The sequence below is a fragment of the Carlito syrichta genome, unplaced genomic scaffold (genome assembly GCF_000164805.1).
Source record: "Carlito syrichta isolate Samal-C Ts95f unplaced genomic scaffold, Tarsius_syrichta-2.0.1 Scaffold311350, whole genome shotgun sequence".
Lineage (NCBI taxonomy): Eukaryota > Metazoa > Chordata > Mammalia > Primates > Tarsiidae > Carlito > Carlito syrichta.
In genome coordinates this window covers 367,822-381,753 of record NW_007255446.1, presented here as the reverse complement: position 1 = coordinate 381,753, position 13,932 = coordinate 367,822, and the positions used below count along the sequence as shown (strand labels likewise).

The 13,932-nt window shown below is 48.1% G+C and overlaps 1 protein-coding gene across 3 annotated transcripts in view; it reads left to right on the top strand.

Annotated features, from left to right (window-relative positions):
• The window catches only part of PYGB (glycogen phosphorylase B), a 41,347-nt gene that overhangs the window by 599 nt on the left and 26,816 nt on the right, over nt 1–13,932 (top strand). The window contains exons 2-3 of one of the 3 annotated variants that reach the window (XM_008068613.2): nt 5,955–5,964; nt 12,891–12,992. In XM_008068613.2, coding sequence (XP_008066804.1) covers nt 5,955–5,964; nt 12,891–12,992 — 112 coding nt within the window. Of the gene's footprint in view, nt 1–5,954; nt 5,965–12,888; nt 12,993–13,932 lie in introns of those variants that run through there. The other 2 variants (XM_021717859.1, XM_021717858.1) reach the window with 2 other exon arrangements.

The following is a 13,932-nucleotide window of genomic DNA, read 5'->3' as shown; positions in this document are numbered from 1 at the left end:
CAGCTCCGCATCCCCGTCCACGGCCGGGGCGCAGCAGAGTCGGGCTGTGGCCTGGAGCCCATGCCAGTGGGGGCCCCGGGGACCCCTGCGCGTGGAGCTCGCCTGGCAGGGCCCTCTGTACCCCGCAGACCCTGCGCCCGCGAGTGCTGGTGGGTCTCCCAGCGCTTTCTCGCCGCGAGCTTCCGTGACGGCTGCAGACTCGGTGCCCCTCTGTCCCCACCTTTTGTTTTCCTGCTGCAGCGTGGGGAAACAGGGCTGGAACCAGGCCTAGGCGGTTCTGTGGGTTGGAAGGGGGCTTGCCCGGTAATCTGCAGGCGGTTGTGGGGTTGATGAGAAAAAAAATTACTGAAGATGCCTGCGAAAAGCAGGAGGGGCCGGAATCGCAGAGGGTAGCCCTCCAGGAAGGTCTTTGCAGTTCCTACACCTTCCTTGGAGAAATTTCCCCGGGTTAAAGTTCACGGACATTGTTGTAGTAATTGTTACTTCTGCTTATAATTTTGCAAATACTCGTTTGCCGTAGAAAAATACAGAAAAGTCACTGATTATCCCCATTACTCTTAAGGTACATGTTATGCTTCCCAGTCTTTTTCTCTTTTTAAAATATGCATGCACATTTGAAAAAAGTATATTGCACATTCGACTTTGTTACTTTTCTGTTTCACTCATAAACACTTATAACTTTTTTGCTCCTAAACAGCTTTCTAAGTCATTAACTACAGTTCATTTGATAGCTGTATTGTAGTCTTGGACTAAAAAAAACCTTTTGCTAGTTTTGTTTTGCTTTTTTAACCACAGAGAATTTCATCTTTCTGCTGTACTAAGGTAAAGTGAAAACTGACCAGGAAGGACACACCTGTAGGCCTGAAGCCAGTTTGCATAGATTTTACTTGCAGTGTACAACAGGGCTCTGGGGCATTTGCGTTGTTGATGGTATTTCAGAGTGTTTTTGTAAGGCATTAAGATGTGTTTAATACAACAATGGCTAAGAGTGAGACCAAGTGCTTTTTCAAACTCATTCTGGGGCACTCTGTTTTCCAAAATTGAGATGGTAAGAAGGACAGATTTGTTAGAATACCAGCTGGGCCTCTTGGTGCTTAATATGCAAGACAGTCTAGAGAGAAGTGGCACCAAGTAGCCAAAGCAGGTTATAACAAGGACTGGGGATGACTTTGCCAGGGAGCGCAGCCAAGAAACACTGGCTCCCCCAGAATCCCCTGCTGCTAGAAGAGCTCTGGGGCACAGCATCGTTTTTTATTGTCCCAGTGGCAGATGACACGAGGACAGCTCTGCCTGCTTACTCAAGGGCATTTCCCTGGAGCCAGACCAGGATGCAGCTGGACACCTCAGGGTTCCACTGAAGTGTTTATGTATCATTAGATACCAGAAAGCCAGCGATGGGCTCAGGGATTACGGAAATGACCTTCACTGCCAGAATTAGTCCCTCCAACAAAACAGGCTTTCTGGTCCTCTGTTAGAGACCTGTTTTGATTGTCTGCTGTGTGGCTCTAGGTGGAAGCCTTGCTCTCTTAAAGAAACCACAGCCTGTAAATGGAAGACTGCTTGCCTATTCTGGGTTGGGGGATGTGCAAATGTGAAAAATTGGTATTTAAGTGCTTCTTTGGCTAATTCATGATAAAATAAGCTCATCATCCTTTCTCTGGAAAATGTACATGCTTGCTGGTAACAGACCAGAAACCAGCTCCACCAGAGCGCCTACAGGGAGGTGGGCTCCCAACAAAACACCTGCAGCACTGCCCCTCAACCTGATATGTGGCCTCAGAGACTTGTACCAGCGAGTGTGGTAGTGTGACACTCTGTCATTAGGAAAACAGTGCTTTTTGGGTCTTTTTCAAAGCTATGCACGTCCTTAAGATAACTGGAGGAAAAATTAGAAAAAAGATAAACCGGAAGGAGGAAATTAACTGTGACCCCAACACTCAGTCATAAGACTATAAATGCTGTAAGTTGTTTGTGTTCTATGTTGTTTTTTCTGTACTGGTAGAAATACTTGTTTTTATCACTAAAATAGTTTTGTGCTGAACCTGTGGATTCGTAACTCTGTTAGCTCCTTATCTGTGGTAACTAGCAGGGGTGGTAGAAACTCAGTCTCAGAGGGAGATTTTTCACACAACCTGACTGGCTAATCAGCATGTCAGAAAGTAGCTAAAATGAGAGCTCTGTGCTTGGCCAGAGGCAGTATGTGGTTGTGAGGACATCTGTGGGTTCTCTGAAGCTGTGGCACACAGGGCTGGGGCTCCCCATGCAGCGAGGGAGGGCTGCATAGTTGTCCTGCTCGTTTGAATCCCAGTTACCCTTCTGTCTGTGTGACCCTGGGCTTGCGTGGCCTCAGTTTTCTCTTTAAAGTGAGGGAAGTCAGCCGGGCTCAGTGGCTCAGCCTGTAATCCCGCATTTTGGGAGGCTGAGGTGAGTGGATTGCCTGAGCCCGTGGGTTCGAGACCCGCCTGGGCGGCTTGGTGAGACCTCATCTCTACAATAAATCAAAAAATTGGCCGGGCGTGGTAGCACGCCTGTAGTTCCAGCTACTTGGAAGGCTCAGGCAGAAGGATCGCCGGAGCCCAGTGGGTCGAGGCTGCAGTGGCCGGGAGCGGCCACTGCACTCCAGTCTGGGCGACAGAGTGAGACTCCAACTCAAAAAATAAATAAATAAATAAAGTGAGGGAAGTCAAACTAGGTTATCTGTTTGGGAGGTTCCTTGCCATTCTGAAATGTTAGGGTTTTGTGTTTGTTTATGTTTGTGTTTTACGTTGACATTCTGTCTCCATCCAGAACTACTTTGAGGATGCTTCCCCAAGATGTAACACAAAGGTTCACATTAATAGAAGGCCTCAAAGAGAAAGTTGGGAGGGACCCTGAGGGTAGGAAAGTGGGTTAAATTCAGGTGCAAGGTCAGGGCACAAAGCACAGGCCGGACATCCTGGCCACCAAAGCTGATCCTACCTCATAGAAGTCATGGGATCCCTGCCATGACGTCCGGAATGGACGATGCTCGACTTCTGCTCTGTGGCCTTTGGGAGGCAGATGCTGTATGATATGGGGCCCTTAAACTGGTTCCTGTGCCTCATCCAGGAGCTCCTGCAGGACCACAGTGGGGGTAAAGAAAAAGCAGCTCTGTCGCAGGGACCACACTGCTGTCCTAAATTTTCCCAGAACATAATTATAAGCATGATGCATCTGGTTTGGCTGAACCCAGGAGTTGGAGGAAGACGATGGAGAGTGTGGCTTGCAGCGCCGGCCAACCCTGATCCCCTCTCATGGGATTTACTTTCATCAGTCAGTGGTGGGAGCAGCGCAGGAGTCTGTTTAACTCCCAGTTGTCCTGAGTGTACCCACTTGTGTGTGATGTGGACTTGCACCCGAGGCCACTTCTCCAGCAGCACTCAGCTCAGAGTTCTTTTCTCAGCCTCAGGCTGCCATGTGCTGCCAACTCTGGGAAGCAGGTTCAGGCCATCATTATTAAATTGAACATGCGCATTTGTTTCTGCAGAAGTCAGTCTGGCTTCTGTTCTGACAGGCTGTAGTGGCTAATTTTACATGTCGGCTCGCTTGGCTGTAGGGCCAGATGGTGACATTGTGGACACGGACAGGCCTCTGGGGAGGTTTTTCCTGCAACTTCCAGTTCTCCGATTCTTGGAGGGCACCAACTGAGTGACCTACACTTCGGCTCAGTCCGACACCACCTGTGTGGAGTGAGCCTCAGATCCCACAGGCTGAGGGCTTGGGCATCTGCCTTAGATGCTGACATCTGACCAGGCCCCTTGTCAGACTTGATGACTTGCTAGACTGACTCCCAAGGATCTGGGAAGCACCTCCCTTGTGTTCGTTCACCAGCTTACCGTGAAGGATACAACTCAGGGACAGGCAGGTGAAAGATGTGCTTAGAACAGATGTAAGGGTGGGGCTTCTTTGCTCCCTGCAGGTGCCACCCTCCCCCCAGCACCTCTGTGTGTTTGCTGACCCCTTCGGTTAGGAATTTTACAGAGGCTTCCTGGCGTGATAGACTGTCATTGGTGTTGGTGATGGGCTCAGCCTCCAACCCCTCCCCTTCCTGGAGATTGGGGTAGGGGAGGGGTGGGCCTGGAAGTGCCAGCCCTCTAGCCAGAAGGTTGGTTCCCTGGCAACCAGTCCCCTACTAGGGCTTCCCCACTTCACCTCATCACCTGTGTCAAGAGTGGTTAAGGGGCCTGTTATGAGTGACAACACACTCCCTCACTTTTGTTGCTCTCATCACTGAGCACATTACGAGGGTCTTAGGAGCTGAGCCTAGAAGTCCAAATACAGGCATCTTCCTGTGTCACAGTAGTCTAGCTTCCAGTCAGCTGCAGCCTCACAGAGCAAGTCCTGCAGCCTTCATCTTGGGACTGGAACTGCAGATGCTGGGTCTCCAGCCCGCCGGCCACCTCACCCTGCAGATTTTGGACAGTCTTGTGAACCAGTTCCTTAAATCAATCAATCAATCTCTCTCTCTCTCTCCCCCACCTTCCCTCCCCCTGCCCCCTCCACACACACACATATCTTACTGTGGTTCTGTTTCTCCAGAGAAACAGACTAATCCACAGGAGCTGTGGTGACTGCAGGGACCATTTGTACCTTTATGAAATGTCATAACTGACCTCACTTCCACATCTCAGCCATATTTAAATGACCTTTCTATTTTTTGAGTCGGGGTCTCACTCTTGCCCAGGCTGGAGTTCAGCCTGTACTGTTCAGGTGTGTTCTAGTCCCAGGCCTGGTAACTAAAGTGAAGAGGAACTCCATGGTCCTGTTGAAAATAGCTCGCTGGTTCCCCACAGAAACCAAGAATTCCATGACCCAGCAATTCTTCAAGGAAGTGTGTATGTGACTGCACAGGTGAGCTCGAGAGACGTGGTGGGTTATCCACCCAAGCCTACGGCACACATGGTAGTGGTTTTATAAAGCTGTCCTGAGAGTGACCCCTCGAATGTAACGGAGTGAATGCAGCGACACGGTCAGGGAAAGCGAGGACCAACTTCAAGTCTGCAGGAGGCCCATAGACTCTCAGCACTTGTCTCTCTGGCATCCGTTGGTGCTGGGCGGTGTTTGAGACTGGCTGTGCTCCCCAGCGGGAGGCAGGAGGGCAGAGGTCCTGGCAGGATAGGCAGCCCCAGTATGTCTGGAGGGCCAGGAGCCCACCCAGAGCCTGGCTGTTGAGCGCTGTGCTTGCTGGCCTCCAGGCTGGATCAGTGTTCCATGTCCCTGTGTCATGTCAGGCCAGCTCTGTCCTGCCCACAGTGCCCAGGCGATAGGGAGGGGCAGTCTGCCCAGGAGCCATCTGTGCCCCTAAGGCACTGCAAGAGGACAGCTGGCCTGTGGAGGCGTGCTAGCACTGACAATCCAAGTGGACAGAAGGGGACAGGAAGACCCGTCTCGTCCCAGGTTTGCCCACGGAATCAGGCCCTTTGTTCTGGGGACTGCCATCACTTGGGTCTTTCTTCTGTTGTCCTGAGTGTTGGAAAAGTTCACTTTTTGTTTTTCCACCAAGGGATCAGACACTTACGTTAATGAAAACTCTAATCAAAACTCCTTTCATGAAAGGGGGGTATTGGAGGTCTCTCCAGGCCCAATTCTATCATACTCCACTGTGTAAGGGGCAAAATAAAGCACTGCTGGTGCTGGACACTCAGAGCCCAGGAGCTCCCGTGCCGTCTTGAGAAGATGCCAATGTTGGGCGATATCTGTGCCGATCATATTTCCATCTGTCAGTGCCAAAGAGCTTCATGATCCTTTTCTGTGATTTGTCAGTGGTACAGGCTTTGTCTGGGATAAATACGCTCAATTTTAAGTGAAGGGAGGTTGAAGGCCACTTACCCCTTGTTATAGTCATATTACAGGAAGGGACTGTAGCAGAAAGATCAACAGCTCAGTTTAGCTCCAGGCGGGGGACCTTCAAGCTGAGCTGCAGAGCAGAGGTTCAGGGACCCTATTGTCATTCTCAGGTCTCTGACCAGTGCTCCCTGAGCAGGGAAGCTCTGTCCACGGTTGCACAGGAGGGGCCAGAGGGTAGTGAGTGGGCAGGGGCTGGGCAGTGTCTGGGGTGGCCGTGGACTCACAGTTGCAGGATTTGGAGCCACTGAAGAACTAGCCTGGGCTGCTGCTTAGACAATGCCTATGCCCTTGCATGGTTTTTCCCAGACTGCCAGCCTGCTAACTGATTCAGCTCTGCAGCTCTCCTTGAAAATCTGGCATGGTTAGCTGGGCATAGTGGCTCATTCCTGTAATCCCAGAACTTTGGGAGACTTAGGTGGGAGAATCGAGACCAGCTTGGGCAACATACCAAAACCCAGTCTCTACCAAAAAATTTTTAAAAAAATAAGCAGGGTGTAGTGGCACACGTATAATCCCAGCTACTCAGGGAGCTAGGCAAGAGGAAGTGAGGGGCTGTGATTGTGCCACTGCACTTCAAGGTGGGTGACAGAGTGAGACCCTGACTCAAAAAAAAAAAAAAAGAAAAGAAAGAAAATCTGGCATGGTGAAAGGAACCAGCCTTGTGTGGGTCCCTGTCCAGGCCTGTGAAGACATGTAAGTGACGGTTGTATTTCCAGAGAGGGATCATTGCCCTGTGCTGGGATGGGACTCCAACCTGTCCTGTTCAAGTCTATATCTTGGCCAGCTCTTCAGCAAGTCTCCAGTTTGATGGTTTTCACTCTGAACCATCTTTTTTTTTTGAGTCAGAGTCTCACCCCATCGCCCAGGCTAGAGTACAGTGGCACACACACTCACTGCCACCCCAGCATTGACCTGTTGGGCTCCGGTAATTCTTCTGCCTCAGCCTTCCAAGTAGCCAGAACCACAGGCGCATGCTACCATGCCTAGCCACCTTTTTGATTTATTGTAGAGATGAGGTCTTGCCAAGTTGCCCAGGTTGTCCCTCGAACCCGTGGGCTCAGGCAGTCTCCTCACCTCGGCCTCCCAAAGTGCTGGGATTACAGGCTTGAGCCATCACATCCGGCCCACTCTGAACCATCTTAAGTGAAAACCTAAATCAACATATCTGAGGAAATGATGAAAGTTCTTAAATTAAAACAAGTTGCCAAAACCCCAGAGCAATGACAGAACACGCCACAGTCCTGAAGCCCAGAGCTTGTGACCGGCAGGGTACACGTTGTATCTGGTGTAGTGCTGTCCCCGTGTATACTTTCTTGGGCGGATGGGAACAGGGCCCCAGGCCACGCTGCAGCAGGAGGCTGCCCAGCAGCAGTTGCAGAACCCTGGACATCTGCATTCAACCTGGGAGGGCAATTAAGAGAGTCACAGGCCTCAGTATCATCCCCTATAGAGACAATCAAGCTCTGGTGAGATGAACTGTGAAACTTCTCTCCCCACAGTGCTAGGTTAAATTGAAAACTTTTGCAGAAACATCAACCTACAACAACTTTAAAATAGTTAGCCGGGCATGGTGGCGCATGCGTATAATCCCAAGCTACTAGGGATGCTGCCGTGGGAGGATTTCCCAAGCCTGGGCATTCAAGGCCAGCCTGGGCAACATCGCAAGACCCTGTCTCTAAAAAACAAAACAAAACACATTTTAGTTGAAGGTAAAATAAAGCATCTTGACTGTATTCCTGATCTGTCAGCTTTTTATAACACCTCTTGAGGAGAACTCTAGGAAATAGTGTGGGAATCTCAACAGCCTGCACTTGTGTAGGGAGGAGGAAGTGATGTGCTTGAACCTTAACCCGTACTCTTCTGGGGCAGCTGGGCTCCAGCCGGGCTCAGTGTCTCACGCTTGGCCATCCCCCACCTGGACTAGTCCGCCACTTCTGCGGGAGGGAGGTGAATACTATGGAAACCCCACAGAACAATAGTCACTTCAAGTGTAGTGTAAACAGCCTGAGAGGACAGAAAGCCAGCCGAGACACGGCTGTGTTTGGCAGCTGTGTTTGGCAGCCCGTGGCGCTCATGGCACTCATGGCAGCCCATGTACTCACCAGTTGCACTACAGTAACTTTTTGTGATTTAAAGGACATGGGGATCATCATTTAGAAGCCACATGTTCAAATGACCAAAAAAGTAAAAGCAGGCCACAAAGACAGAGCTCGATGATTTTTTTGTCTTTTCAATGTGTAGATTTTGATACTTAAGGAGTTTTCTTAAGTTACGCACTAAAAGCATTTTAGCGTTTTATTCCATTCTGCTGCTCTTTTCAGGAACTGTGTGATGCAGATGCTGGGTGTCCTTGGTCCCCGTGTCAGGGTCTTTCTCCCAGGCCCTTCCGCAAGTCACACCCCCACCTTGTTTGCTATCCTCAGCTGGGTTTTGTTTTCAGCTCTGCCCTTGTTTTACATTCGCTGGTGCCTTGTGGGGTTTCATTTACTTCTTTCTCGTGCTTGATTGGACCTTGGCAGCCATGGTTGTGACCATGGCATTGTGGCTTGGCTTCTTGGATGAGTCTGTGTGCGTGCTTTTACCTGCCCCAGACAGATGCTGGTTTCCTTCCTGTCGTGGCTTCTGTGCTGCCTTCCTGCTCTTGTTTCAGGGTATAGCTGTCATCTTTGATGACCACTCCTTGGAGTGGAGAGAATTTTCCCAGAATCAGCTGTTTGCATTGGATGGGCCCAGGTGTGTACGGCATGGAGGGAGTGGCCCCTCCCTGTATCCTAGATTTGTGGGCATGCTTGTGAGTGTGTGCTTGTGTGGATGTGTGTTGAGTGTGCATGTGCTTGTGTGTTGACTGTGCATGTGCTTCTGAGCAAGTACTTGTACAGGTGTGTGGATGTTGGGCATACATGTGTGTGTGAGTGTGTGAAGAACATTAACCTTTTCTTGGCTTCATCAGGGGTCTCTGCACCTTGCCCCCACCTGTGTTTGTTCGGTTTTGTGTGGTGTGTGGACCCGTTTTCTAGTTCTTCCCCAGAGTTTGCACCCTGGTTTTCTTTTAGTCAGTGAGTTTTAAGAAAAAACTTGACTAAGGCATTTTCATTTCACCGTCTTTACAACTGAAAGTATTTTTATTTTTATACAAAATGTATTTTATTGTAACGTGTGAATTTTTTTGCTCTATTTCATTTATTAATTTCTTCTATTATTAATGTTTTTGTCTGACTTTGTTGCCCAGGATGGTCTTGAACTCCTGGCCTCAGGTGGTCCTCCTATCTGGGCCTCCCAGAGTGCTGGGATTACAGGTGTAAGCTACTGTGCCCGGCCTGTTAAATGTTTTGGTAAGAGCTACATTGAAACCAAATAGTCCACCTACTTCAGGTGTGCAGTTCATTGGCTTCAGTATATTCATGGAGTTGTGCATCCATTAGCAGAAGCAATTTTAGAACATTCATCACCCCAGTAGAAACCCTCTGCCTTTAGCTGTCACCCACTCGATCTCCCTATTCCCATAGCCTTGGGCAACTTCCAGTCTGCTTTCTGTTTCTTTAGATGTCCCTCTTTTGGACATTTCCTATAAACGGGGTTGTATAAGATGTGACAGGCTTCTTCCCTCTAGTATGATGTCTTCAAGGTACCTTTATGTTGCAGCATGTGTCAATACTTGGTTCCTTTTTATGGTCACATAATGCGCTGTTGTAAGGCTCTGCCACCATTTACTTGTCCTTCAGTTGGTGGACATTTGGGGTTGTTTCCACCTCTAGGCTGTTATGTACAAGTGTTTGAGGGGTGATAGATAGGTCTTTATTCTCTTGAATATATATAATCCTAGGAGTAGAATTGCTGGGCCAAATGGTAACTCTTTGTTTAACTTGTTGAGGAACTGCCAGACTGGCTGTACGTTTTACAATCCCATAAGCTGTGTATGAACTTTCTGGTTTTTTCACATCCTTGTCAACACTTGTTACTAGCTGATGACTATTTTGTGATAGCTATCTTAGAGGGTATGAATGAAATGGTATCTTATTGTGGTTTTTATTGTGTTTCCCTAATTAGTGGTGTTTCATGAGCTAATTGGCCATTTGTGTTTTTTTTTTTTTGAGAAATGTTTATTCAGATCCTATACCCACTTTAAAATGTGTACTTTTTAAATTATTGAGTTGTATGTGTATTCTAGGTACAAATTCCTTATTAGATATAATTTACAGATATTATCTTCTGTACTGTGGATTGTGCTTCTTGATGATATCAAGACTTTTTAATTTTGATAAAGTCCAATTCACCTATTTTTCTTTTGTTGCTTATGCTTTTAATGTCATTACCTAGTCCAAGGTCACGAAGATTTACTGCTGTGTTTTCTTTTGTATTTCTTTCCTTTCCCATTTTCTTTTCTTTTCTTTTCTTTTCTGCTGTACTTTCTTCTAAGAGTTTTATAGTAAGCCAAGCATGGTGGCTCAAGCCTGTAATCCCAGCACTTTGGGAGGCTGAGGCGAGAGGATTGCCTGAGCTCAGTGGTTCGAGACTGGCCTGGACAACTTGGTGAGACCTCGTCTCTACAATAAAGCAAAAAATAAACCAGATGTGGTAGCGTGTGCCTGTAGTTCCAGCTACTTGGAAGGCTGAGGCAGAAGGATTGCCTGAGCCCAGCAGGTTGAGGCTGTGGTGGCTGCGAGCATGCCACTGCACTCCAACCTGGGCAATAGAGTGAGACTCTGACTCCAAAAAAAAAAGAGCTTTATCGTTTTAGCTCTTACGTACAGGTCTTTGATTCATCTTAAGTTAATTTTTATATATAAGGGGGGACCCACAAAACCTGAAATTTATTTATAAAAATTATGTATTTCTTCTTTGTTTTTTTTAGTTGAGCTTTTTCCACTGCTCAAGACAGTTTTGAGCTCATCCATTTTTATACCTTTCAGTGCTTCTGCCGTTTTTTTGTTTTACCTCTTCCACATCAGCAAAACGTTTCCCTTTGAGGACTTTTTTCATTTGGGAAACAAAAAAAAGTCACTAGGACAAGATCAGGTGAATACGGAAGGTGGGGCACACGGGTCATATCGTTTTTGGTCAAAAACTCAGCATGGTGTGGGGAGATACGCTCATAAATCACCCATCATGATATGGGCAAATGTGTTGAAAGAACCTTAAAAAAAAAAAAATTCACTGAAGCCAAATGCAGCCCCTTACAGCGCTAACTGGTACATTGATGCCAGTGGGTTCCTAGAACACTTACCTAATGAGGTAAGTTGGTACTACAGGGGCCTGCCCCTCAAAAGGTAATTTCATTCTTGGGGTCCTCCACACGGAGTATGAAGTGGGGATCCAGCTTCGTTCTCTTTCTTGTAGATATCCAGTTGTCCCAGAATCTTGGTTGCACGTATTGAGAATTGGTTGACCATAATCGATTTTGTATTAATCCTATATCCGACTGCTTCACTGAGCACATTTATTAGTTTGAAAAGCCTAAGTGTGGCTTAGCTCTGTGAGGGTTTGCTGATCTCTCCCTGTCTTTCATAACCTTTACAAATTTGATGAATACTGGTCAGGCGTTTCATGGAATGTCCCTCACTTTGGGTTCATCTGCTGTCTTCTCATGCTTAGACGGGGGTTGTGGGTTTTAGGGAGAAACGCACAGAAGGAACGTACCCTTCTTGGCACAGCTGAGCAGGGTGGCGAGCAGGTGGCCAGCAGCGTGGTGCGTCTCCACCAGGAATTGCTCTGCTTTCTCATGCTCTTTACAGGGGATCACTTAGTCCAGCTCACCCTTGGGTGGGGAACAAAGCTCCACCTGCTGGATGAGATGAAGGGTAATAGAGAACGTGTGGACATCGGTAGAAACCCTGTAGCAGTTGATAGATATCTTGGGGAAGATACTTGGAGGCTGTGCAGACATCTCATTAGTCCTTGAAACTGCACCCACCAACCTTTGCACTCAGGCCTTCCTCTGCCGCTACCTTGTGACTGGGCTGTTCCCATGGTGGCCTTCTGTTCCCCCAGTCCCTTCTACATTTAGCAGTTGGAATTCTGCAAGGAAGATGTGTCCCTTCTTCCCCCCATTTGTTTTTTCCAGGCCTTACTTTTGATGGTATGGCTGAAGGCAGTGTGGAGTTATGCTAAGAACAAGAACTCTGATAGGCTAGGAGCAGTGGCTCATGCCTGTTACTCCAAGATTTTGGGAAGTTGAAGTGGGAGGATTGCTTGCAACCAGGAGGTTGAGGCTGCAGTGAGCTATGATCATGCTACTGCACTCCAGCTTGGGTGACAGAGAGAGAAAAAAAGAAAGACCCTGTTTCAAAAAAAAAAAAAGACTCCTGAGTGACTGCTATGTGCCACCCAGCAGCCCTGCAGGGACTGTAAAGAGTGCATAACAGAGCATGTAAGGCGCTCAGAACCCTGTCCAGTGCCCAGGAGGCCTGCATAGAGTGACCATCCTTGTCACCGTGCCTCACTCACAGAGAGGCAGCTCATATCACAGCCCCCAAAGCCATCCATTGGGCACAGGAAAAGCAGACTTTTGCCCGAGGGGTGTGGACACATCCATTTGGGCGCTCAGTACCAGTTGACTGTGCTCCCGTCTGTGGAGTACTTAACGTGGCTCTACATTTAATACTTGAAAGCCTTTCCTACAAGGGTATGGTTATTTATCAGTATTGGAGCTGTGAAGTAACCTGACCAGGCAGTGCTGATAAGAGGCCAAGCTATGTACAGACCCAGCTCTGTTTAGTTCTGGAAGCCTTGTTCCCAACCACTGGCCTGCCCTGCCTCCCACACATCAGGAAGGGTAGTTTCTGTTCACCTGGGGACTCAGGTGGTCAGGAAGAGAATGCTGTGCTTTGGGAAGAGAATGCTGTGCTTTAGAAAGACGCTTGAGTGGGCTACCTTGGAGGCTCAGGCTGATGAGGCTGGCTGAGGGTGCAAACCCATGTTTTTAGTGTGTGATCTTCGTAAATGGCAATCCATGCTGGTGCATCACCAGAGTCTTCTTCACGTGAGGAGGGATGAGAATTCCAAGATTCTTTCTTTTGCTTTCTCAGCGCATTTATTACCTTTCCCTGGAGTTCTACATGGGCCGTACGCTGCAGAACACGATGGTGAACCTGGGCCTTCAGAACGCTTGTGACGAAGCCATCTATCAGGTACGGGGGCTCTTGTGGAGTGTTGGGGTTTTAATACATGGTTCTTCAGAGGTAAACACTACTGTTAAGATTTGCAGCTGTCTGGGAATGGAGAAGTGTCCTAGGGCTGGCTTGCCCTCCTGGAGGAGAGTGGGTTGGTGGGGGCTGCTCCTCTTTCTCCAGGGGAGGAGGCAGCCATTGAATGGGAGATGACGTGTGGTGGCCCTGCCTTGTGGGTCTCTGGTGTCCCCTGCAGGACGCAACACAGAGCAGCATCTGGGGCACGTGATTCATGTCATTCCTGTTGGCACGACAAAATGGAAGAAAGTCTTCACTTCCCAGAATAGGAATCTTACATTCAGAAGTATCTGCAAGATAGAAGTTTCCCTGGTAGGGAACTTGTCATTTGTGTTTGTTTACTGAGTGTTAATGTCAGGATATGACGGCAGGACATACAGTGTCTCAGTCCTATCTTCTGTGAACTTCACAGTTGTAAAACACACTTCATTTTTTTGGAAATTTTTTCTCCTTATACAGTTCTCACACACAGTAAAGATTTTAGGAAATGTTTACACCATAAATATGCAGTGTGTTTATAATTTTATTACACAGATAATGTGTTAATTATAGGGACTTAAAAAACACATGTATCCTTTTAGACCTTGTGCTTTTTCTTCTTAAAGTGACAGTTGCCTTGTAGTTTAGCGTTTCCTTAATCTTGTGTTTGAAAGGTTTTCATGGCTGGGCGCGGTGGCTCAAGCCTGTAGTCCCAGCACTTTGGGAGGCTGAGGCGAGAGGATTGCCTGAGCCCACTGGTTCGAGATCAGCCTGGACAATTTGTTGAGACCTTGTCTCTACAATAAATAAAAAAATTAGCCAGAGCCAGGCTCGGTGGCTCAGCCTGTAATCCCGTGCCTTTGGGAGGCTGAGGTGAGTGGATTGCCTGAGCCCGCGGGTTCGT